This window comes from Borostomias antarcticus (assembly GCF_949987555.1).
Source record: "Borostomias antarcticus genome assembly, chromosome: 4".
Lineage (NCBI taxonomy): Eukaryota > Metazoa > Chordata > Actinopteri > Stomiiformes > Stomiidae > Borostomias > Borostomias antarcticus.
Window position 1 is genome coordinate 17,612,574 of NC_140237.1, and position 24,578 is coordinate 17,637,151.

General features: G+C 46.7%; 2 protein-coding genes across 4 annotated transcripts in view; both read right to left on the reverse strand.

Annotated features, from left to right (window-relative positions):
* Nucleotides 1–5,098: 5,098 nt before the first annotated feature.
* Nucleotides 5,099–6,487, reverse strand: rassf10b (Ras association domain family member 10b; the record flags this gene model as incomplete). Its single annotated transcript, XM_084436974.1, has 1 exon — nucleotides 5,099–6,487. The coding sequence occupies one exon, from the start codon at nucleotides 6,485–6,487 to the stop codon at nucleotides 5,099–5,101; it is 1,389 nt and encodes a 462-aa protein (XP_084293100.1).
* Nucleotides 6,488–10,985: 4,498 nt separating this feature from the next.
* The window catches only part of tead1b (TEA domain family member 1b), a 58,076-nt gene continuing 44,483 nt past the window's right edge, over nucleotides 10,986–24,578 (reverse strand). The window contains exons 3-11 of one of the 3 annotated variants that reach the window (XM_084436813.1): nucleotides 21,793–21,927; nucleotides 21,457–21,503; nucleotides 21,262–21,302; nucleotides 20,265–20,326; nucleotides 19,385–19,509; nucleotides 18,161–18,334; nucleotides 16,350–16,490; nucleotides 15,267–15,419; nucleotides 10,986–14,013 (exon numbers count right to left, since the gene is read on the reverse strand). In XM_084436813.1, the coding sequence (XP_084292939.1) occupies nucleotides 13,900–14,013; nucleotides 15,267–15,419; nucleotides 16,350–16,490; nucleotides 18,161–18,334; nucleotides 19,385–19,509; nucleotides 20,265–20,326; nucleotides 21,262–21,302; nucleotides 21,457–21,503; nucleotides 21,793–21,927 (992 nt within the window). In that variant the 3' untranslated portion in view covers nucleotides 10,986–13,899. Of the gene's footprint in view, nucleotides 14,014–15,266; nucleotides 15,420–16,349; nucleotides 16,491–18,160; nucleotides 18,335–19,384; nucleotides 19,510–20,264; nucleotides 20,327–21,261; nucleotides 21,303–21,456; nucleotides 21,504–21,792; nucleotides 21,949–24,578 lie in introns of all 3 variants that reach the window. The other 2 variants (XM_084436812.1, XM_084436814.1) reach the window with 2 other exon arrangements.

Sequence of the window (24,578 nt, forward strand, 5' to 3'; positions counted from 1 at the left end):
CTGACACTTGATACTATTGTGTACAGGTACAGGATATACCATGATGCACTGCAGGGTGAGAGTGGGTGTGGCCTCTGTGAAACCCTGCAGAATGGCGTTAGGATTTGTCAGAATCGATCCGGACAACTAATCCGAGTCTTTTTTTGAGATCGGTTTGAAGTAAACTTTATGGGACCCTTGACTTGGCCAATATTTTATTTGTGGGGGGCGTTGCTTTCAGTTGAATTATTCTGCATTCATTAAGATCAACTCTGGGCATTATGCATCTGAAACATGAGTGAATTACAATTAAACTGAAGGGCTGAATATTTTGTTTAGAAGGGGAAGTGATTGCCTACTACAGTACAGTACCGTCTTGTATGTGCTATGCTGTGTTTGGCTTGTATGTAAGTTGTCATGGTTCCAGGTTGCATTGCGATGTACTGGCTCAGATTTCCATATTGTGTTCCTGCTGTTACAGCAGCCAAACAAGAATGGATCATTGTACGGTATGACAGGATGCTTTTAGCTTTGTTTAATCGTAAGGAAAGTCAGTTTGCCAGTAGATGTTTTTCCCTCACACTGTCAAACAAACATACATCATCGCCAGTGGGAAAAAAAACCAGCGCCCCATGCCTTGATTGGCACCTGCGTCCCATCCTGGGTTCATGGACGCGGCGCCCGCTGAACCATCAAATATTGTAGAAGTTCAGAACATCCCTTCAGTAAGGGGAGATGTGAGAAAGCGTTTATTATCACTACAGTGATCTCTGATCTGGCTCTACTGCGCTGGCTTGTGTCTCTGGGTGAACGCTTGCTCACGTTTTCAGCTGGGCCTCCTGGGGGAGGTAAGGGCAGCAGGGCTTTGGGGGGGGGGGGGACCATGGACCCCCTGGGTCAGCAACACACGTCCGCTACTCACACAGTATTTATGGTTGGAGGTGTGTTGAGATACCTGTCATTATTAACACCAATACCTGTCCCACTTCGGACCAGGGGGGTGGGAGAGGGGTCGGAGGAGGGGGGAGAGGGGTCGGAGGAGGGGGGAGAGGGGTCGGAAGAGGAGGGAGAGGGGTTGGAGGAGGGGGGAGAGGGGTCGGAGGGGAGGGAGAGGTCGGAGGAGGGGGGAGAGGGGTCGGAGGAGGGGGGAGAGGGGTCGGAGGAGGGGGGAGAGGGGTCGGAGGGGGAGAGAGGGGTCGGAGGGTGGGAGAGAGGTCGGGGGGGGGGGGCAGGGTCTCATTAGAGAAAGGGAGGTGGCAGCCCCAGTGCAGGGGAGTGGAAGAGATCCCTGAGGGATCAAAGACATGGCAGTAATTGCATCCTGTTTGCTGTTGGAGAGATGAAGGGGGTCTCTGAGAAGCCCGGTTCTCTAAACACGCCTCCCCTGCACCCCTCTCTGCCCAAACAGCGCCGCGGCCACTGACTTTCCCACACTGCCTGAGCTCAGCAGAGAATGACCTGCTCTCACAGGTGAAGGGACTTTGCCTAACACTGTGTTAGTGTTATGTGTTCCCCCAGGGGAAATTGGTAGTTATATGTTGTCAGGATTACCCAGGATAACTGGATGTTCCCCTCCTCACATGGAGTAGTATCCAGAACCACATCGGACCTTGATGTGGGTATTGTTAAAAAATAAACAAACATTATCCTCATGTTGTACGGGAGAAAAGACTACAGTGTATCAACGTGTCCTTACGTGTGCGATGAGGGTGTGTGAACAATTTGTTTGTGAGTGTGTGTGTGTGTGTGTGTGTTTTACACGAATGAGTGACTCCTGGCATATAAATCAAGTGTAATTGTTAGTTAAATGTCAGGCTGGTTGGGTGGGCGAGCAAGCCTGTTCTTATCTGCCTGTGAAAGAGAACGGCCTGGTTTTCAGAGCCAGCGTAGTAAAGCACCAGGTCTCTACAGGGAGCAACTTCAACAGCATTCCTCCTCGTTGGACCTTCACGGGCAGAAGACAGGACTAGAGCTTCCCACAAGCTCCACACACAGCTCCCTGATGGACATTAAAAAGGGATTAGCTGTCCCAGTTACACGTGATATCACAGTGCTACATGTTATAATACAGCGCCCTTACTACTGTGTAATTACAAGGTTAGGTAAAGTGTAAGTGAATAGGTGTTGTAGTCACAAAGGTTAGAACGTAGGCTGAAAGTGTTATACCTACTCAGGAATGCACTCTGTTAAATATAGGCTTATCTCCACCCTAATGTTATTGTTAGCAATTGTGTCAAAATGAAGTGTACAGTAGATTGTAGATCACATTGGGTGAAGACAGACCTATCATATGTAAATACTGCAGACCATTATTGCAGTCTACAACAGTTTTCCAATCCTCTGTAAACCCCTTTTTAACTTTGCTATATCTGGAGCAGGCAGGAGCCTAATGTAAATGTAATCCAGGTTGACCCTGTCTGGTACAGTAATACTTCTGGCCAGATGTTCACAGAATGGCAGACAGACAGACAGACAGAGACAGACAGACGGGCTAACGGACGGACGGACAGGCCAACAGACAGACTGACGGACAGACAGACATGCAGACAGACAGACAGACAGACAGACAGACATGCAGACAGACAGACAGACAGACAGACAGGCAGACAGACAGACACAGACAGACAGACAGACAGACAGACAGACAGACAGAAAGACAGACAGACAGAACCAGACAGAACCAGACAGGCAGACAGACAGGATCAACACACACATACACTCTATGACAGAATTGCCAGGAGGCGTTTGGTGAGGTGTTGATCTTGATCAGTAGAGGATAGCAGGCCACAGTGCCTCGTCCTCTTAGGAGACCCGACCAGCAGCTCAGCAGGGATGGATCTGAACCAGTGAGACCTGAGCCTGGTCTCTCCCTCCTGGGTCAGATGAACACAGAGCCTGGTCTCTCCCTCCTGGGTCAGATGAGCACAGAGCCTGGTCTCACCTGGGTCAGATGAGCACAGAGCCTGGTCTCACCTGGGTCAGATGAACACAGAGCCTAGTCTCTCCCTCCTGGGTCAGATGAACACAGAGCCTGGTCTCTCCCTCCTGGGTCAGATGAGCACAGAGCCTGGTCTCTCCCTCCTGGGTCAGATGAGCACAGAGCCTGGTCTCTCTCTCCTGTGTCAGATGAACACAGAGCCTGGTCTCTCTCTCCTGTGTCAGATGAACACAGAGCCTGGTCTCTCCTGGGTCAGAGGAACACAGAGCCTGGTCTCTCTCTCCTGTGTCAGATGAACACAGAGCCTGGTCTCTCCTGGGTCAGAGGAACACAGAGCCTGGTCTCTCTCACCTGGGTCAGATGAGCACAGAGCCTGGTCTCTCCTGGGTCAGAGGAACACAGAGCCTGGTCTCTCTCACCTGGGTCAGAGGAACACAGAGCCTGGTCTCTCCTGGGTCAGAGGAACACAGAGCCTGGTCTCTCTCACCTGGGTCAGATGAGCACAGAGCCTGGTCTCTCTCACCTGGGTCAGAGGAACACAGAGCCTGGTCTCTCTCACCTGGGTCAGAGGAACACAGAGCCTGGTCTCTCTCACCTGGGTCAGAGGAACACAGAGCCTGGTCTCTCTCACCTGGGCCAGATGAGCCTTCATCTGCCTGAGATCTCTTTTCCTCTCAGGTTTGCTGGAGTTTTAGATTCATCTGAATTAACCCCTGGGCCCTGATCTGACCCCCACTGACCCCCTGGGCCCTGATCTGAACTCCACTGACCCCCACTGACCCCCCTCCCTCCATAGCATGTGTGAGTTGGACTGTGGTCACATGGAGCTGGTTATGTAAGCGCTTGGGGTTTTAACGCTGTGTGATTCCAACAGCTGCTGGAAGTTTACAACTCAATGCTTCCCTGAACTCTGAGCACCGTGGACAGAGCTGGGCTGGAAACCCTGCATGATGATCTCCTCTCTTACCCACCGCCTGTCACACACACACACACACACACACACACACACACACATACACACACACACATCCCCACACACACACACACACACACACACACACACACACACATACACACACACACAGACATGTACACACACACACACAGACATGTACGACACACACAGAGACATGTACACACACACACACACACACTCACGCACACACACACAGACACACACATGCACATACACACACATACACACAGACATGTACACACACAGACATACACACACACATCCACACACACACACACATGATGCACATACACACACATACACACAGACATGTACACACACACACACATACACACACATGTACACACACACACACACACAGACATGTACACACACAGAGACATGTACACACACATACACACACACATACGCACACACATACACACAGACATGTACACACACACACACACACACACACACACAGGCATGTACACACATACACACACATCCATGCATGGCATCAAGAACACAGACATATTACGTAACACATTTTGGACTGGTTTTATCTCACTAAGTGGAAGCTCAGTCCTTGGCTATAAAACATTTGAAAGCTTAATTTAGTCCACAACATCCCTAACATCATATTTGTTCACTAATCTCACATTCAGAAACCGAGCCGTTGATATTCTGTTAGTTTCACAATTCCTACAGCCATGAAGAGAAAGCAAACGGCACATGCATAAGCTTAATAAGTCATCTTTATTTTAGTACATCATAAACCCTTCATATTCAAGACGTCAGTGTGCCAAAAGAAGTCACTGTCACAGACAGCGTGCCCTACAAAGATCTGCGCATGTGCACATTGTCCCCTTGTGTTCTTCTGATATAAATCCTGTTTACTTTGTGTTGCAAACACACCAGAAGATGTCCCACCATCAACCGTCAATGCTATCAGTAACAGATAACACTGACTGACTGGGGTAATCCTAGAGCCGTCTCAGAGGAGAGGCGGAGAGCATGTGAGTAGATATAAGTGCATATTTACTAAGTGACCAACTAATTGAATTATTTTGGGGAGTAAACTACACCAGAACAGTAAATAAATGTAGGGTTTTTGTTGAGACACAAAACTATGTTAATTGCTGTGGCGCGTCAGTCGGATCCCTGAGTTGCTGTTAGGCCCAAATGTTCAGTATGTAAATAGAGTCAATCGTGACGCACCCTGGCTAAACCAGTGACTCGCACACGGGGGGGTTATCCGAGTCCTGGCTGTGCATGGAGCTCAGGCCCGTGTCGGAGTCGTCGTCGTTGGCGCTGCGCGTCTTTGAGAGCCCCCTGGCCTGCTCCACCCACTCGCTCTTCGTCTCCAAGGGACGCACCATTGCTGTCTCGGCTACAACTGGGTTACCGTCCTTATCCGCACCGGCTGCCCCTTCAATCTCCTCCATATCCAGAGAGTTTACCTTCTCAAGCAAATCCTCTATCTCCTTTTCCTTTGCACCCCATATCTCCTGAGTCAGGTTTAAATCGTTCTTAATAGCCTCTAAATCCGTGTTGAGACGAAGTCCTATATATAAACTCGTATCCAGCTGCGTTTTGATCCTCTCCTCCTCCAAAAGCATCTCGTTCTCTGGTTCTGTGTCTGTCCCCACAGTGTCTGTGTCCGCGGCCTGGACGGCTGATACGCGCATAGCGCTCTCCCCCGAGGTGGACTCAGCCTCTTTACTCGACAGCTCATCCTGCCTCCGCTTCATCCACCTTTGGTTGAGCTCCTCCTGAATCTCGACGGTGATGCTGTCCATGAGCGCCTCGTGCTCCGCTAGTTCCTCCTGGAGTCTAACCACCTCGTCGCACCTTCGGGCATATTCCTCAAACTGTGCGACGGCCTCCGCGGAGCAGGGCTTTTCTCCCTCCCGGCCGGAGAGCGCGTCGGGACTCGCATCCACCAAGTATGTGTCCTGCACATAATTGATCCCGTGCCTTTTCATTCTGTCAAAGTGGACTTTAGCCTCATACTTTTCAATCTCCCTGTCCAGTTCTTTAATTCTCTGGATCTGTTGACGGATGTTATGGTCCTGTGAAATGACCAGATGAACCAACGTCTCCATTTTCTCCCCAGAGGACGCGTCTTTAGACGCAGCTTGGGCCCGCTTTTTATTAATTTTATCCAACTTTCTGAACGCCTTCCTAACAATCCTACGTTGTTTCTCGGGTGAGAACCCCATGGTGGCTCTCGCTGTCCCCTTGTGAACGCACGGGCTCTCTTTGCTAAGCACCACGCGCGCCTCTGCGCTCCGGGGTCCGTGGTTCGCCAAAGAAGCTTCATTTTTTACCAACACAAATCTCACGTTCTCCTGCTCCTCTCCCCAAGCAAACCAAAGACGCCGAATTTTCGTTTTGTTTGGCAAGATCCTCTCGAATCCTCTCCATTTCTCCACGATGCAGTAGTTCTGTGGCGACCCAGAGAGCATCGCTGCGGAGACGCATGGTTGCAGGTTCTGGTCATCCAGGAGAACTTTGACGACATCAGCACAGGTGGTGCGTTTTGACAATCCGGAGACAAGTTTCTCCTCTCGGCAGACCCACACGGAGATCTTACTTTCCTCGGATTCCATTTTAAGATTAAACAAATATCCCCTTATCTGGAATACTTATCTTTCTAATGAGGGGAACCGATTAAGAAAATCGCTTGGCATTTAAGTGCTAAATTGATTGTAAATCCACTTCAGTCCAAAAGTAAAAGTAATAACATTGAGAGATTAGAAAAGAAAGTCTCTTTTGACGACCTGCCAAAAAGTGTATCCATAATGTCCCGAGCTGTTCTTTCTCCAGAGTTGGGCAGCCCATGTGTTCGCTCTGCTCAGACGTTAACAGACCAAACTGCGTTCCTCGAGCGGTGCGCGCACAACCACTTATGCTGATCACGTGACAACTTCAACTGCAGCCCAAACTTCAGCCTCCACCGCCCAGCAAGTTCTCACCCTGAGCCGAACCAGAACCAGCAACCGAGAATGAGGTTGAGGTTGATAGGTTGATAATGATAATTTAATCATTCATTGTTTTTATACTTTATAATTTTAACTATTTAATATAAAGAATATGAATTAATTATATGAGATTCAGATTCAGATCTGTTTATTGCCATGGTAGTTTACACAGTTTGTTTATGTCAATGGTGATGGAGACAACATACAGGCTGTAGGATGGGACATAATCTATTTCCATTATGAGAATAAAAGTTAACAGTTGGTTTTTACATTTTAAATACAAATTACAGTAGGCCTACATCAGTACACATAAATAAACATGACAGTAGGCCTAGACCGGGTCATGGGAACTTGTCAAGATGTCAGTTAAGCATAACGAGATAAGTAACACGCGGATTGATCCTCTATACTGGAACCCTCTGGGGTTGCACATCTGGGGTTGCACATCCCCTTTGCTCACCTCAGAGCCCTCCGTGGCCACGCCCCCCGCCTACATCGGTGACCTCATCCACGCTCACACAACCAGCCGGTCACTGAGGTCATCTGACCAGGGGCTCCTGGCGGTGCCTCGGACCAGGCTTAAAATCAAGGGTGACCGGGCTTTTGGGGCAGTGGCCCCAAGGCTCTGGAACGCACTCCCCCAGGACTTGAGAGCCTCTGCCTCAGAAAATACTTTTTAAAAACTGTTGAAAACGCACCTGTTCAGACAGGCTTTTGGCTGCTAGTAGCTCTGATTGCTGAGTTTGGTATTGTCTGTCGTTTCTATGTTGTTGTGGTTCTCTTTACCTGTGTATTACTCTCTCTGTTTGTACAGTATGTCATTGCACTTGTACTTGCTTTCTTATATTGTTTTTAATCTACCCTTTTAATCCCTGCGCAGCACTCTGTGCATCCGTGCTGTGAAGAGTGCTATACAAATAAAGTTTTCCTTACTTACTTACTTACTTTATAAATAGCAAACACACTCTTTATAGAGTACATAGCAAACACACTCTTTATAAATAGCAAACACAGATGCATAAGCCATTGGAGCATTATCTTTCAACCCTGCTTAAACAATTTCATTTCAATAGACTAGTCAAAGCATATTGTAGCTAATCTTAATCTTAATTAGACCAGAGGCTAATTAATCTGCTTTAGCAATCCACAAACCTTTAGGACAAACACAGACTGATACTGACTGATATCTAGCCCGGCGGATGGGCCTGATCCAACAGATGGTGATGGGAAGGCGATTGTACTGCGCCAGCTCTGGGATTCGACAATGCTCTGCCTGCGTCATGTGACCTCTGTATCATCACACGATAACTACATCAGCTTAGCAGAGACTGCCCGTTAATCAGATCACTTCCTGTTGGCTTCGGGGAAACAGCTTTTTAACCCTAATCTGAAGGAGTTCGCCTAGTGTTACAGAGAATGCCTTTGGCAGGAAATCTGTCTCTGAGACTAAGATTCCAAAACAAGCATGTCTGAGCGGAGATGAAATGGATGAGTGAGTCCATATAAGGCTGATGGGGAAATGATCTTAGCCTGAAAGATTCCCAGTTGCTGATTTGAATCAGGTTGTTGACAATGCATTGGAATACAGTTTCCGGTGTCTTTGTCTGTATCCCTAATACACCCCTGCTCTGTGTTCGGAATCGCTCCCTCGTTCCCTCACTCCCTATTCCCTATATAGGGTTCACCATGTAGTGAACTACTTAGGGAACGGAGAAAATGTAGGGTACATGCACTGTTCCCTGCAAATCAAGGTGAATTGTGGGTAATAAATAGTGGACTATATAGGGAACGAAAATTCCGTGGAGAATTCGGACACTACAAACAAAATGTCTGACACCCTATATAGTGCACTATATAGTGAATAGGGAGCGATTCCGAGCACAGCTATGGTCTGTATCCAGTTAAAGCTACATGAGATATCTCGGCACTTTGGCGGCCTCTCTGGTCGTGATAAAATCGGCACTGCGTTTTAAGAACCACACTTCCCACAATTCCCCACTCACTCGCTGTAATAGGGAGGGAAAGTAATTTCATCGCCCCCTAGTGGTAGCGTTCCTAATGCCGAGAGAATGAATGGGATTTCTCATAGAAACGTCTTTTGAAAAATTATATCTTGGTCGACACCGAAAAGTTAGTAGAATGCCTTAAACGGAAAATACTTGGAGACAAACTTTATTGATTCTGGTGATCATAGTTGATTTTCAATCACAATCCGAATTATGAAAATATTTTTCTTAAATTGCATTGACTTTGACTGGAGGAATGGAGCAATTTCGAAAATTTGAAAGAAGGCGAAATACTGTTTGAAATTCTCACGGTTAGTAGGTTATTACTGTAAAGACACTCACAAGTTTTTGTTTTGATAACTTCACCGAAATGGCTTCGTAGTAATTATTAGAAAATCCGGTCTATGGGAGTTTACATTGAAACTCCTCTCCGATAGGAACAAATCTGCTAGGGGCGCATGTTTTCACTTTCCCTCCCTATGATGGGAAAAAAATATGATAACAAACGTGCGTGGAGCAGACTGGATTGGAAGATTGTAGCTACTTCAATGGACTTTTACTGTAAGGATGCCCTCAATGCAGGTAAATACAGGTCTTCTTTCTTTTATGTGCATGTAGATAAATTCGCGGGGCGAAGTGTTTGTTGTCTTCCTGATATTGTGACACGAAAAACGCGTCACTTCCGCTTCCATCACAAGATTTCTCGCCAGTGTACTAGCCAGTACACCGAAATTCTAAAATAATAAATTAGTCTCATGCAAAGAGTCTCATGCAGTCTTATGTCACGAAAATGTTTTTTGGGGTCTTGCTAAGGCCAATTCATAAACTAATAGCAAGTAAAGGTGAACATTGAACTATAAAAAAAATCTCATTGAGCTTTAATGTTGCTGCATGTGCTACTGGATGCTCTAAAGCTGTCAGTCAACGCCAGCTGTCATGTGATTACTGTACATTGCCACATACAGTAGGCTACTGTACAACGTAGACTGCATATAGTCTCTGTTATCGGTGATCCTGGGCTGAGTAAAAACATCATCTCATCATCCTAAATTAATCTGAGCTGCAGCTGTGTGTTGCAGAGCTCCCTGGGCACCAGCAGTACTGTGACCCCTGGGAAGATTAGTCTGCCTGTAGCCTGGATTCATCAGCTCGCCAGATCCCCCCTGTATGCATGCAGACCACCGAGGTGCTCTGTGTGACCCTCAGAAGAATAGAATAGAACGTTTATTTGCCATGTGTAACAAGTAGCTACAGGTACATGTACATTGGCATTTTTGTCATTCTTGACATTTACGATTCCCAAACTGGCAATTTTCTATCCATAGTAGGCTATAGTCATATCAGTATCATCCTCATCTACTGTACTCATCCCCTCCGATCATGGATGACTGTGACTGCGTCCATGATGTGTCAGTGCCATCAGTGTGTAGAGGAAAGGGCTCCTACCAGGCTTCTGATCTGTTCTTTCTCAACATTAGCAAACCACACACAAGTCCTGCATGAGAAAACCCCATTAGAACCTCCCAGATAGAGCTGTGCTATGAGAATGAATGAAAACATGCGTGTGTTTGAAAAGGTGGCAGACCAACTGTGAATAGCCACTGAGACACAGCAACATGCTCTTCTGGTGTTCATGGACGTGTTTCAGAATAAGCACATGTCCTTAATAAGCACAACCGCTGAACTGCAGTAACTTACTTCAGCCTTATGGGGTCCTGGGGGCTAGTAATGTAGCTTCTCATTTGGCAATGGCTCCCTCAAGTGTTGGATTTCATTACCGTTTGTGAAAAAATCTGCTTGTAGGCCCCAAAATTTACTATACCCGTCACTGAGTGATACTGGCTAATATAAATGCATTATATTGAATGCATGTCTTTTGAAATGGGTCACAGACTGCACATCTATATGGAATATATATTAGATATTGAGGTGGGGGCCTGAGATACTAGGTCGTATAGAGGAAATGGCGCCCTCTACTGTGAATGTGTAATTGGTGCAGCTGATATGATTTGTTTGTAAATTGAGAATGTCTTAAAGTGTAAAATGTAAGGAAATTGTCTGAATATCAGATTCATTGAGAACAGAGGAAGAAAAAGGAGGACAATTCAGAATTTCTTTCCTGATTTATTTAACTTCAATAATGTATACATACAAAGTATCTAGAAAGCTACAAAATACCTACCACTTTATCAAGAAGGCATTAAAATGTCACAGAGCAAAGACAAGACCATATGCAGTAGACACATACACACAGCACATTCTCTTTTCTCTCCCTTGCTCCATTGATTTACTGTCATGGATATGAAAAGATATCACACTTCTGTACCAAGAAAAGCCAGGATATAATTTTATACAAAGCACCTTTTTACAAAAAATTCTCTGCACACAAACGCAATAGTTATTGTTTTTCAAGATACTATCTGAACTATGTAAAAGTTCACTTTTAAAGCCAACATCTTAAATGGTAATGAAACAAAAAGGTACCAGTACCTACACGTAGACAAAATTACAAACAAATAACAAGAGCTAAACTGCTGATATGTCTGTGTGGAGATTCCTTTACGCATCCACGATTCGTCGCCTGTTTGCTCCGGACGTTCATCCTATCAAAGGTGTCAGTCGTGTGGCCCCCAGGGGCCCAGGGCCAGTCGTGCGGCCCCCAGGGGCCCGGGGCCAGGCAGTGTCAGTCATGTGGCCCCCAGGGGCCCAGGGCCAGGCAGTGTCAGTCGTGCGGCCCCCAGGGGCCCGGGGCCAGGCAGGGCCAGTCATGCGGCCCCCAGGGGCCCGGGGCCAGGCAGGGTCAGTCGTGCGGCCCCCAGAGGCCCGGGGCCAGGCAGGGTCAGTCATGCGGCCCCCAGGGGCCCGGCAGGGTCAGTCCTTCTCCTCAGGATGGAGCTAGCATGTCAGTGTACCAGCAGCGCAGCAGTAACAGCATCAACACCCCTCGGGGCTTGGACTACACCGACAACGTCATCACAAAACCATATACACACACGCACACGGAGAACAGGAACACAGGAACCATCCCAGTTAAGTCATCAATAAACGTCAACGGGTACACAAGGGCATAAAGGGAGAAAAAACATAAAATAAAACACGTCTACTGAACTCCACAGTTTCCTCGGGACTGTAGTGAAAATACTGAGTAAATCGAACTAACTTTGTCTGCATCTTCCGGAAAACATTGTCTGCAACAATTTAGCGTTTCTTAGAAGAAGATACATTTAGATACTGTAAATATAATTTCAGAAGGAAAAAACGATGTGGGAGAATCTGTCTTAGGGTCCAAGGGTCAGCCTGTGTGACCTCTGCTGGGATGAGTCAGCATCCTGTAGTCTGGCAGTAGCTGTCACCTCCAACAGGCTTTTTCACACACGTCAACTATACAAATAGAATGGCTCTTTTTAACACCATTAAAAATACCAAATTATATTGTAGTAGTAAGAATCAATATATATAATTTATTTCACGCCATCCACTGACTGTCCCATGCCATGTTACAAACCTTCAGAAAGGCAATGTGGTGATTGGTTTCACTAACATCTTTGTTTTTGGTTCAGCATCACTTCATTCCTAATTTCTGTCTTTTCCAAGCTGGAGAGATTCCAAAACAAAGGCACTTCCTTGTTACAGTGCTGGATAGGCTGTGATTTTTGGTCTTTTACAGTAGGAAAGGCAAAGTCAGTTCTTATTTTCTGTATACCGTTAAAAAACTGTAACATTTTGTACCAATATGTAATATTGGCAAGTGATTCTTCACACATCTGATGTCAGTGTTAAAAACAAAAGACATTCTCAAAAGTGAACCAAGGTCAATGTTACAACATATACTAAGGCACTGTACACTGTTACACTTTGGCAGGTTGTACTGTAGAATTCCTACGTATTGTGGAAAAATTGAGTCTTCCAGCTTAGTAAAGAGATCACAGCTTTAGTGGCATCTTTTGGAATTCACACAATCGCCATGACACATTTTAAGGCTGGGTACTGGTGTAGGCCACAGAGTCAGGGCTTGTGTGAATGGAAAGGCAGCAACATTCTGGACAGGACTCTAGGAAATTACAATGACCAGAGAAAGAGAGAGGGGAAAAAAAAAGAAAAAAACAACAACTGAGATTGAAAAATGCATCCTCTGTTCAGGGGCAATGCCACGGCATACTGAACAAGGCCTGCTGTCTAGTAGGGACACATCGTCTCATGATTATTTAAAGATAATTATCTAAGGCATGTCCTAGAGGGGGAACCAAGTGCTTAGGACAAGGTGACAGTCCACTCAGAGTAGCTTAAGTAGTGCTTTCATGTTTTCACAAGAGAAGGGCCGTTTTCAGCTCAGGACTGTGGTGGCAGATGCAACGAGAGACTGTGAGTGTCTGAGACAGGGAGTGTTTAAACAGGGATGAGTGTTTGTTTCTCCTGAAAGCTGTGTTTAGTTAGGAGATACCTTTATTTTAGCTTAGACTAACTTTATTTTAGTGTTATGTTATTCTGTTTCATGTTAAAATACATTTCTTTGGAAAACCTACCGGTTGTGTGTATATGTTTGTAAATTGTAAAACACTCACAGCTGATCAACTACAGACGTACAGAGCACACTCATACATTACGTAGTTCACGTAACCCATGGAAAGAAGGCTAACATCTTTGTTGTTTTTTCTTAGTGTACATTACATAATCGAAGCCGGAAAAGACAAGATACACGTTGGTCTGTTGACCCAATTAAACCCCAACCAACTGATTCCTCAGATACTGCCTCTTTATATACTCTATGTACATCTTAACAGAGATTGACTCCACATCCTTATAAATGAAAGAATTACTCCTGTATCAAAACATGAAACAACTGTACCGCAATTCACAGCTGCAGTCAAAACATCAAACGTATACATTAATAAACAAAACAGGAAATTAATAACAATACAGGCTTCACTCGAATATGACTGAGAAGCATTGTAGGTGTGTTTTTCAGCGAGAGGCACTGCCACTTGTCTGGAGGTTCGTAAGTCTATGTAAAGGGGTGTGGGGGGGGGGGGGGTCTCATTCCTTGACCAGCCGGTAGATGTGGTGCTGAGCGCCATGCTCGCTGTTCGACACCTCAAACACACACGCCATACACAGCAGCGTCTCCTGGGTGTCCCTGTTTGTGACCACCTGGAACGCAATGGGACAGGACAGCACGTTAGCTACATCCTCTCTCTCCTACTCTCTCTCTCTCTCTCTCTGAGTCCCTCTCTCTCTCTCTCTGAGTCTCTGTCCCTCTCTCTCTCTCTCTGAGTCTCTCTGTCCCTCTCTCTCTCTCTGAGTCTCTCTGTCCCTCTCTCTCTCTCTCTCTCTCTGAGTCTCTGTCCCTCTCTCTCTTTCTCTCTCCATCTCCCTCTTTCTGTTTCTATCTCTCTCTCTCTGTTTCTCTCTCTCTCTGTTTCTATCTTTCTCTCTTTCTCTGTCTCTGTTTCTATCTCTCTCTTTCTATCTCTCTGTTTCTCTCTGTTTCTCTCTCTCTCTGTTTCTCTCTCTCTCTGTTTCTATCTCTCTCTTTCTCTCTCTGTTTCTATCTCTCTCTCTCTCTCTCTCTCTGTTTCTCTCTCTCTCTGTTTCTCTCTCTCTCTCTGTTTCTCCCTCCTTCATCGTCTCACTGTGTCTCTCTCTTCGTCTTTCTCTCACATGCACACACACTCACACACACACTCACTCCATGACACACACACTCCAGGACCATCCCCCCTCCCCCAGCAGAGAGGAGGCGTGGCCTCTGAGGGTGAGTCCGGCCCCCAGAGGACGAGGCCTGGCTCTGGAGAGAGAAAAGCCCTGTGATAGCTGTCCATCACAACACGCCCACCCACACACGCGTTACAAAAAGGTCTTGTGCAGAACATGTGATGCCTAAGAACAGGGGTCTGACCCCCCCTTTCCCACCCCCCATCTCTCCATCCTTGCCTCCTCCTCTCCATTCCTCCCTCCATCTCTCCATCCTTCTCTCCATCCCTCCCTCCTCCCTCCATCTCTCCCTTCCTCCCTCCCTCCCTGCAGAGAAGCCAGCCTCCCTGGGGAATGTGAGGAATGTAGGAGCAGCAGGGCAGCTCGTCCCGGCCTGGAAAGACCCACAACTCCCCCCAGACAGGACGAGGAGGAAGGTATTAGACCACAGACTAAAAAATATTAAAAGGTGTGTGTGTGAGAGAGAGAGAGAGAGAGAGAGAGAGAGAGAGAGGGAGAGAGAGAGAGGGAGAGAGAGAGAGAGAGAGGGAGGGAGAGAGAGAGAGAGAGAGAGAAAGGAAGAGAGAGAGAGGGAGAGAGAGAGAGAGAGAGAGAGAGAGAGGGAGAGAGAGAGAGAGGGAGAGAGAGAGAGAGAGAGAGAGGGAGGGAGAGAGGGAGATAGAGGCAGAGAGAGGGGGAGGCATGTTTACCAGTAGGATGGTGAAGTTCTCCAGTACGCTGTTCATCATGTATTTCTCAGGCAGGTGTTTGAGCTTGTGGATGAAGTTGATCATGTATTCACACATGGGAGACCGGCTAATCCTGTAGACAAAGCGTCCGTTCTCGAACCGTGCGTATTCCGTCTGCAGGAGGAGGAATTTCACCAACGAGAGGCACACAAAGTACACCATTACAAGCCACAGACATACAGATGATCTCCACGCACAATATTATCACCACAAACCTACAGATGACCACCATGAACCATCAATACACAGCGCCGTCAACAGAAGTACAACCAGCGTTCAAGATGAAGAACGAGGGCGAGTCAGTGTTAGTGTGAGAGTGTGTTGTTGGTGGGCAGGTGCTGGTCAGTGTTAGTGTGAGAGTGTGTTGTTGGTGGGCAGGTGCTGGTCAGTGTTAGTGTGAGAGTGTGTTGTTGGTGGGCAGGTGCTGGTCAGTGTTAGTGTGAGAGTGTGTTGTTGGTGGGCAGGTGCTGGTCAGTGTTAGTGTGAGAGTGTGTTGTTGGTGGGCAGGTGCTGGTCAGTGTTAGTGTGAGAGTGTGTTGTTGGTGGGCAGGTGCTGGTCAGTGTTAGTGTGAGAGTGTGTTGTTGGTGGGCAGGTGCTGGTCAGTGTTAGTGTGAGAGTGTGTTGTTGGTGGGCAGGTGCTGGTCAGTGTTAGTGTGAGAGTGTGTTGTTGGTGGGATTTGAAGATTTGAAAATAACGGCTCATCACACACTACAGGATCTTATCGTGCCCGAGGGAGCAAGGAACCACTGGTCTCGGCGTCTCACTTGTAAAGTCGGGACGTAATAATCTTAAATATCAATCTTAAATATCAACATGTTTGATATTATCAGGGCCGCCCCAATGGGTCTGTGAGCCGATCGGGAGGTATAAGATTGGAAACCCCTCACATTACAAGATCATCTGGGCCGATCATCGGCCCCGACCAACGTTCCAGACCAGATTTCTCCTCCGATTGTCGGGAGGGATGAATCTGGGATAAATCGGCCCAAAAATCCCATAGTCTGAGCCCGTCTCATTAGTGTGAGAGTGTGTCCGACCTCACCTCAACCTTCTCCACCACCTGTTTCCCGAAGGAGCAGACCTTGGTGGAGCAGGTGATGGTCATGTTCTCGGAGCTCTCGTACTGGCTGCTCACGCCGTAGAACGCCCCCGCCTCATCCTGGATGTTGCAGTTTAAGTCGGCCTGCGGAACACAAACACAAAAACATGGTCTGGAAACCGTGGAACCGAAAGGAACACAGTGACAATTAGCATGATGTCAGCAATCTGAATAGATGATCAAAATATAATTACATGGAATTGTTGTCTGGTAATAGACAAATGAGTGCCTACCACAGTTATCAATCAGCTGGTTGAAGTAGAATTATTCAGATAACCACGCCACCCTTGTCTGTTTGAACTGACTGGATTTGATTTTAATTAGAACAATTCTAGGATACCCCCCCCCCCTCACGAAAATTACCATGTGAATGCATCCTTTTTTGGATCAAGTAAGGAAGATTAAATGAAGTTATCTTAAAAGGCTGATTGTGCTTATAAAAAAGATCCTCTCTGGGTGACCTGGCCATCATGTTCATTACCACCACAAACACGGGAGCCGTCCTTCTACCACGACTGCTCCTTCACCACGCAGAGCTCTTACACTTTCATTATTGTGCAGATTATGTCTTTCATTTGAAATTCAGATTGGCCGGTCACTTCAAAAGGAACTTTAGCGAGGCTTGGCCCGGCTGATACGAGGCCCACTTTGTTGGCTGCCGCTAGTTATTGTTTTGCATCAGGGGGAGAAAAGACATGGCATGTTTAAACAGTCATTAGGACTGCAATCAGGTCACACCATTGTTGCAGTCCAAATATAGCAGCGTGCATTCTGCAGACACACAGAGCCATCTTCACTGGGTCGGTCCATTCACTGATCAACCCAAACAAATGATGAATTAGCTCAGAATGGTGAGGACGTTTTACACTGCTCCAATGGTCGGGTCAGACCTGACTGATTTACACCTTCCTAAATAATAAATATTGTGTTTTCCATCTGATTGCCTCAAGACTTTCTGTTTTCCTCCTCACTAGGTTGAACACATAGTATAACCTCGGTGATTCATTGAGTGTTGAGTGGTTTAGTCACCTTAGTCTCAAATGAGGAGTAGAACAAGAATGGGATGACTATATCATCCACATCGGTTCAGCAGATGGAAAACATGCCCATCCACACACACACTCACACACATTCACACACACACACACACACACTCACCCACACATCCACCTCTTCACCCCCCCATCACACACACACACACACACACACACACACACACACACACACACACACGCACACACACTCACCCACACGTCCACAACCACAACCTCCCCACCCCCATCACACACACACACACACACACACACACTCACCCACACATCCACAACCTCTTCACCCCCCCCCCCCCCCCCATCACACACACATACACACACACACACACATACACACACACAACCTCTTCACCCCCCCCCCCCCCCCATCACACACACACACACACACACACACTGCCCTTCTGCTAATATAAGAGCAGTTAAAACAGACCGGATTTGGGGGGGTAGAAATGCTATCAGATTTAAATACCATTATATCATATCTTCAGTATTACATTCTGATCATTGTACGTCCAAAACTAGTCTTAACATAATCTATCTGAAAATACCTTTCCTGAAAGGTATGAAAACATCTTACTTTTTATTCACACCTTTCATCCTGTTTTAAAATGTTCACCCCATACTGTACCGTGCAAACACACATAATCATTAGATGCAGTTACTCAACCAGTGCAACACAGTACATAATGAGCAGATGCTCACCCAGAACTTGACGAGGAAAAAGGAATTGTGGGGTCCCTTTCCAAAGAGCTCCTTTAATCCTCCTTTCTTCTCTGGGAATTTGTCATAAATCTGACGGATGTCCACGGACTCCAGCAGCGCGTCGCTGTAGGTGTGGTTCGTCTGGCTGATGTGCACAAAAAGGTGCTTGTTGTACTGAAAGATTAAACACAGTCTTAAATGAGTTCATGGCCACGCAATCCAGGCCGTAATCACTGTCACGGCACGATCCTTTGGTGATCAGGCAAATGGCGACACACTTTCGGAGAAACACACAAACGCATATATTGCGATATTCATCTTTTCTACAAAGTGTAATTGTTTTTCGAAATATGTTTCTGTTCCACTAGGCAGCCGGCCCTATCTCCACAGCACATGTTTTACATCAGAGATGATGAGTCAAAAACAAGAGGAATACCAGCGATTCTGGGAATATCTACATAATCTAATCTGATTCATCTTCATAAGGCTCTGGTAGGGAGAATATCACATTTCTATCGTGAGGGTTATTTCAAAGTCACTGCTGCCCTTTATTTCTGGGACCGTCTGCGTAGTCCGTTCTACAGCCTCAGGTCAACAGAACCGCTTCAGATATTCAGCTAAATGCAAGATTAATGACAGTTGTCATGCGATATCAATAGCAAAATAACATTTTCTGGGGAATGTAGACAAAATCAAGACGGATTGCTCCCGTCCAAAGCAAACAATAAAATATGTGAGGCATGGGCAGCGGGCGGCTGGTGTGTGTCTCTCTTGACCTGACCTGGGTCTGCGTCCCCCCGTCTCTCTGCTGATATCTGGGCTGACTCATGGACAGACAGGGACAGCGTCACAGGCTTTCAATCTATTCACAGGGTCCGTTTAAGACGTTGGTTCAGGCTACTGCGAAGCAGACGTTTATGATAATGACGCACGGCACGGCTATGAGGGACCTGTCTCACACGTGTGTCCGCCTCGCTTCTGAGGCCGGCGTCAGTGTGTGAGTGTGTTTGTGAACGGGTGAGTGTGTGAGCGTGTGTGTGAACGGGTGAGTGTGTGAGCGTGTGGCGGGGACGTTGTGATGTGGGCGGGGGCGTTGTGATGTGGGCGGGGGGGTTGTGATGTGGGCGGGGGGGTTGTGATGTGGGCGGGGGGGTTGTGATGTGGGCGGGCGGTTGTGATGTGGGCGGGGCGGTTGTGATGTGGGCGGGGCTCCTCCTAACTCACTGAGTCCGGGTCTCTCTGCTGCTCCAGGAAGGCGGAGAACTCCACCAGGCGGAGTTTGGACGTGCCGATGGAGCGGCCCTGCCACGCTGGGACCGAGGGCGCCGGCGCTGCTGTGGGCTCGTAGCCTGCAGAACCAGGAAGAACCCACACGCTCTGGACTGATCAACAGAACAACCACCTCTCTGGACTGATCAACAGAACACTGGCCAAGAGCATCTCCATCATGATTGATTATATATGTTTATCTACAGTATGTCTGTCTATCTGTCTATCTGTCTATCTATCTATCTATCTATCTATCTATCTATCTATCTATCTATCTATCTATCTATCTATCTATCTATCTATCTATCTATCTATCTATCTGTCTGTCTGTCTGTCTGTCTCTGTCTGTCTGTCTATCTATCTATCTACTGTATCTATCTATCTATCTATCTATCTGTCTGTCTGTCTGTCTGTCTGTCTGTCTATCTATCTATCTATCTATCTATCTATCTATCTATCTATCTATCTATCTATCTATCTATCTATCTACTGTATCTATCTATCTATCTATCTATCTATCTATCTATCTATCTATCGAGTCTTAAAACCCATTTTTATTCCTTGGCTTTCAACCTGGCATGAGACTTTGCTCCTGTTTTAATTGCCCTACTGTCTTTTATTGTTTTTTTATTGTTTCATTGTTTGTTACTGTTTGTATTTATGTAGTTATGATTACTCATGCACAGCACTTTGTTGCAGCCGTGGTTGTTTTGAAAGAGCTCTATAAATAAAGTTGAGTTGAGTAAATAACCTATAGATCATACCTGCTGCTCATACTAAGAGCAGAACTATTTTATATACTTATATATCTTATATATCTATATTTCTATCTTACTAGAGATGGCTGTAGTGACGGCTGGCTGGATGGGATATGACTGCTGGGCGAAAGGCTTGATGCTGAAACAAAGCAGAACATCAGAAGGATAGGATGATCAGTTGAGACACCATAACATCCTGACCTGCTCAGAAACAACACAGAGAACAGGGAGAGAGAGGGTTTCTACATGAGCCATCGATGTCTATCTCTGGAACGTATAGACTTTTTTGGCTTGTGAGCTACTTTTAAAATGAGCAACTATGATTCAACAAGACACCCCCCCCCCCCCTTTGGCCTCCCCTCACTTGTCATTTCATATTGGCGGGTTAGTTCACGTCACGTCACATCTTATGGACATCCAAGGATCGTTAACTTTGTAGTATGAGTGCCTTGAACAATCTCCTCAGGTAACAAGGTAACAGTCAGCATAGTTGTCAGAGTGTCTTCTTTGCTGCTTAAACGACTCACACAGCTCATTATTACTCTGAGTACTTAGCATCACGTTTTTGAGTGATTTTGCTTCTATCAGCCGTCTAGTTGATCGTGGAACAAAGTAGAATTCATGAAAACCAAGTAGTTCGTTTTCAAGAGTTTATGGATGTACAACGCCCATTAGCCTAAACATGATGAAATCGTCCCACACTAAGAACATACTCAGCTAGCAAGCAAAACTGCAGTAGCCTACAAAATTGTCACACTTGTAATCTAGAAGTAGCAAGAGGCAAAAGCTGCTCATTTGTACAAGCAGGGTCACATGACTGTCTACTAGGCACTTTGCCGCCACACACCGACTTCAACATTTTTTTTAACAGCTTTTTTTTTAAGGAGATCTGGAGATCTACCAGCGCTGCCCCTGAGATCTGCTGGACGCTCACCGTCGAGGTATTGGGCACCCATGGTACAGTATAGCACCTTCAGACCCTGAGCCCGCTAAGAAAGATACTGAACAAAAAGTCCAATTGAGAGTTCAGGGCTGAGTTTCCCAGAGGCATCGTAGCGCTACAGTGTAGCTTACCTATGGCGTTCACCTACGATGAACGCAGCGCTACGATGCCTCTGGGAAACGCAGCCCAGGTGTAGTATGAGAGAGAGAGAGAGAAAGAGAGAGAGAGAGGGAGAGAGAGAGAGAGAGAGAGAGCTGATACGGGAAGATAAGAGACATACACTCATGTTACGGTACGTCTTTCTCAAAGCAGAACGTCATACTCACTCTTGTGAGGATCCAGGTTGGCCGGCCGATATCATGCCCTGCCAAAACTGGAGAAGGAGAGAAATGAATAGATCACAAAAATAACACATCCAAAAGAGCATTTTACTGTTAGATCAAAGATGGATGTGGAGTTATCTCTCACAACATTTGTTTTGACTGCGTGCTTATCTGATAGGGGCAGTGTAGCAGCCCCCTGCTGTGTGTAATGTGATTTGGCCAGGGTGTCGGCGGTGTGCTTGGCTGGGGAACGCGGACCGGGGGGGGGGGTCCGGTCTGAGTGGACTGATAGTGGCGATGGTGGGGGTAGGAGGGGGGGTTTGCCGACGGCGTTCTTACCCCCGCCGCCCCGGGGAAGGCAGGGCGCGGGATGCCCGGCAGGCCCAGCTTGTTGTGGATGGCGGTAGCAGAGACGATCTGAGCCGACGACATGGAGGCCATGCTCTGGAGCGCCTTGTCCTTCACCGACTGATCCTTCAACGGCATCACAAAGGGCTCAGCACTTACAGAGAGGAGGGGAGGGGCACAGAACGACCGAAACAACAGCCTGGCTCTGAACACACACAGAGCACTATAGCCCCCCCCGCCAAACACACAGCCAGCATGTTAAAAGTGAAAACAGCCATCAAACACAAGGATTTTTTAAAAGGAATGTATCAGACAATGAAGTTGGAATCGAATTCCAATGTACAATGGTTAGCACAGGTATGCACTTACAAGCAAGTTCTGATCCTAGAGTTCTGTCCTTCTCTGTTCGTTTCTGCTGTGTTCTAATACAGCCCTCGTCTAGAGGGTGTTAATGTTAACACAACACAACAGTAATAACACTACCGACGCTGTCTCAGATAAACTATAATCAGTATTGATCTGAGGCCATCGCTAGGGAGGCAGGGTGAGCATGCTGGTGAGCTGGGACTGGTCAAGCGCTGGGAAGGTGGACGACACAGAGACCCACAGACTAGGTGGACATGGCGGACTAGGTGGACATGGCGGACTAGGCAGGCATGGCCGGGCAGTAGCGACGGTACTACCGACCACGGCGGAAGCAGCAGCGAGAGGCCTGGCAGAGAAGCAGGTTGAACAAAACACAGGTTTAACAAAACGCCATACTTACCATGCTTGTGACCTGAATGCAAACAAACATGGTTTAATTGTAATTTTACAATCCCCTCTGTCACACGGATAAGGAAATGTGCATTCAGCAATATTTTTTGTACATGAATGATTATTCATTGACTTTCATAGTCTGTGAATTATCATTGATTTTTTTTTTACATTTGATTTTTGACTGATCTCAATGACCCACCACACAATATCTTCACAAATTTAGAGCATCTAAAAATATATATTTCCATCAAAGGGAAAATGTAAAAGAGATTTTAGGTTTTATTTGCTGCATAGCCTACTATACTTGGCAATCAACATCAACACAACATTTTTTTTTAAAATTAAACGCTTGTTTTTGAGTGCTTGAAATCGTAGCCTGGACTTTTTAATTGATAGTGTGAAGTGGATCATTTTGGAACATGTTCTTCTCTGGATAATCACTCAGGACGGGATCACAAAGGACCGCCAACGTTTGAGAGCCTCCAGAGAAAGGCAGCATAAAAACAGTAATTTCCCTCAACATGCCTCTGATAGGCAGAGAGACAGGGAGAGAGAGAGAGAGAGAGACAGAGAGAGAGACAGAGAGAGAGAGAGAGACAAAGAGAGAGAGAGACAGAGAGAGAGAGACAGAGAGAGAGAGAGAGAGAGACAGAGAGAGAGACAGAGAGAGACAGAGACAGAGAGAGAGACGGAGAGAGAGAGAGAGACAAAGAGAGAGAGAGACAGAGAGAGAGACAGAGAGAGAGAGAGAGAGAGAGACAGAGAGAGAGAGAGAGAGAGAGAGACAGAGACAGAGAGAGAGACGGAGAGAGAGAGACGGAGAGAGAGATGGAGCAGATCGACAGGGATGCTCCTGGTAAATGGAGGGGGGGCGCGCATCTCTCTCTGCTGCTGATCTCTAATTTGTTTTAGATGAGAGCAGACAGAGACCTATATAAAAGAGGGCCGCTTTTAGCAGCCCATGTCCCTGGAAGAGTAGGCATTTACACACACACACACACACACACACACACACACACACACACACACACACAAGCACACACGCACGCACGCACGCACACACACATGCACACATACACACACACGTGCACACACACACATGCACGCACACACGCGACACACACACACACACACACACACACACACACACACACACACTCACGCACACACACACACACACTAATGAGGGGTTATTAATGCATCTGAACACTGGGAATGGGGGAGAAGTGTGAACATAAAAAACCCATTCATCCCCTCATAACATAAAAGAGACCTCTCTGAAGACCTCAATTTAATTTCAGATGAGACCGCTGATCATATTTTTTCTATTATCACCAGACATTTCTTGTACGGGGAATATATCATATATTAGACAATGACATCAGCATACTGACAATGTCTGACACTTGACAGAGGTAGTGGATGTCAAAAGTCCTGAGATGGCTTGAGTCAAATGAACTAGCAGGAAGGAAGGGCAACTGACAGCCTGGAGTTATCACCAGAAAAACAGCCTGGAGTTATCACCAGAGAAACAGCCTGGAGTTATCACCAGAGAAACAGATATAACAACCTCACACTCTTCCTCAAGTCTTATCTGGTCCCAGAGTGTCTTAGACGGGGAGATGGTTTCATTAACACGGCAGAGGTGCATTGTGGGCCCCCCTATAGTGTTTGGACCTAACCGACGCCAACGTGCCCGGTAAAAACAGCGTCTGCTTGATGGGAGATGTACGCGTACTGCTGATGACCTCTGAACTCCAGTGCTCAGCCACTCACCCGCAGCCAGTGCATCTTGCCAGCATGCTTTCCCACATCCAGACACATCCAGGTAGCTCACACCAGACTCTCTTTCACACCAGCATGCCAAACAGAGACAATAACAAAGCCTAGCGACTAGACAGTGTTTGCTTTGAGGCGTTGGTAAGAATCCATGCGGTCGGACTCATTTTTATTCAACTCTACGAATGATGTCATTGAATTCCTGATTTCTAAGCGACAGGAGAAAAAAAAACATGCTT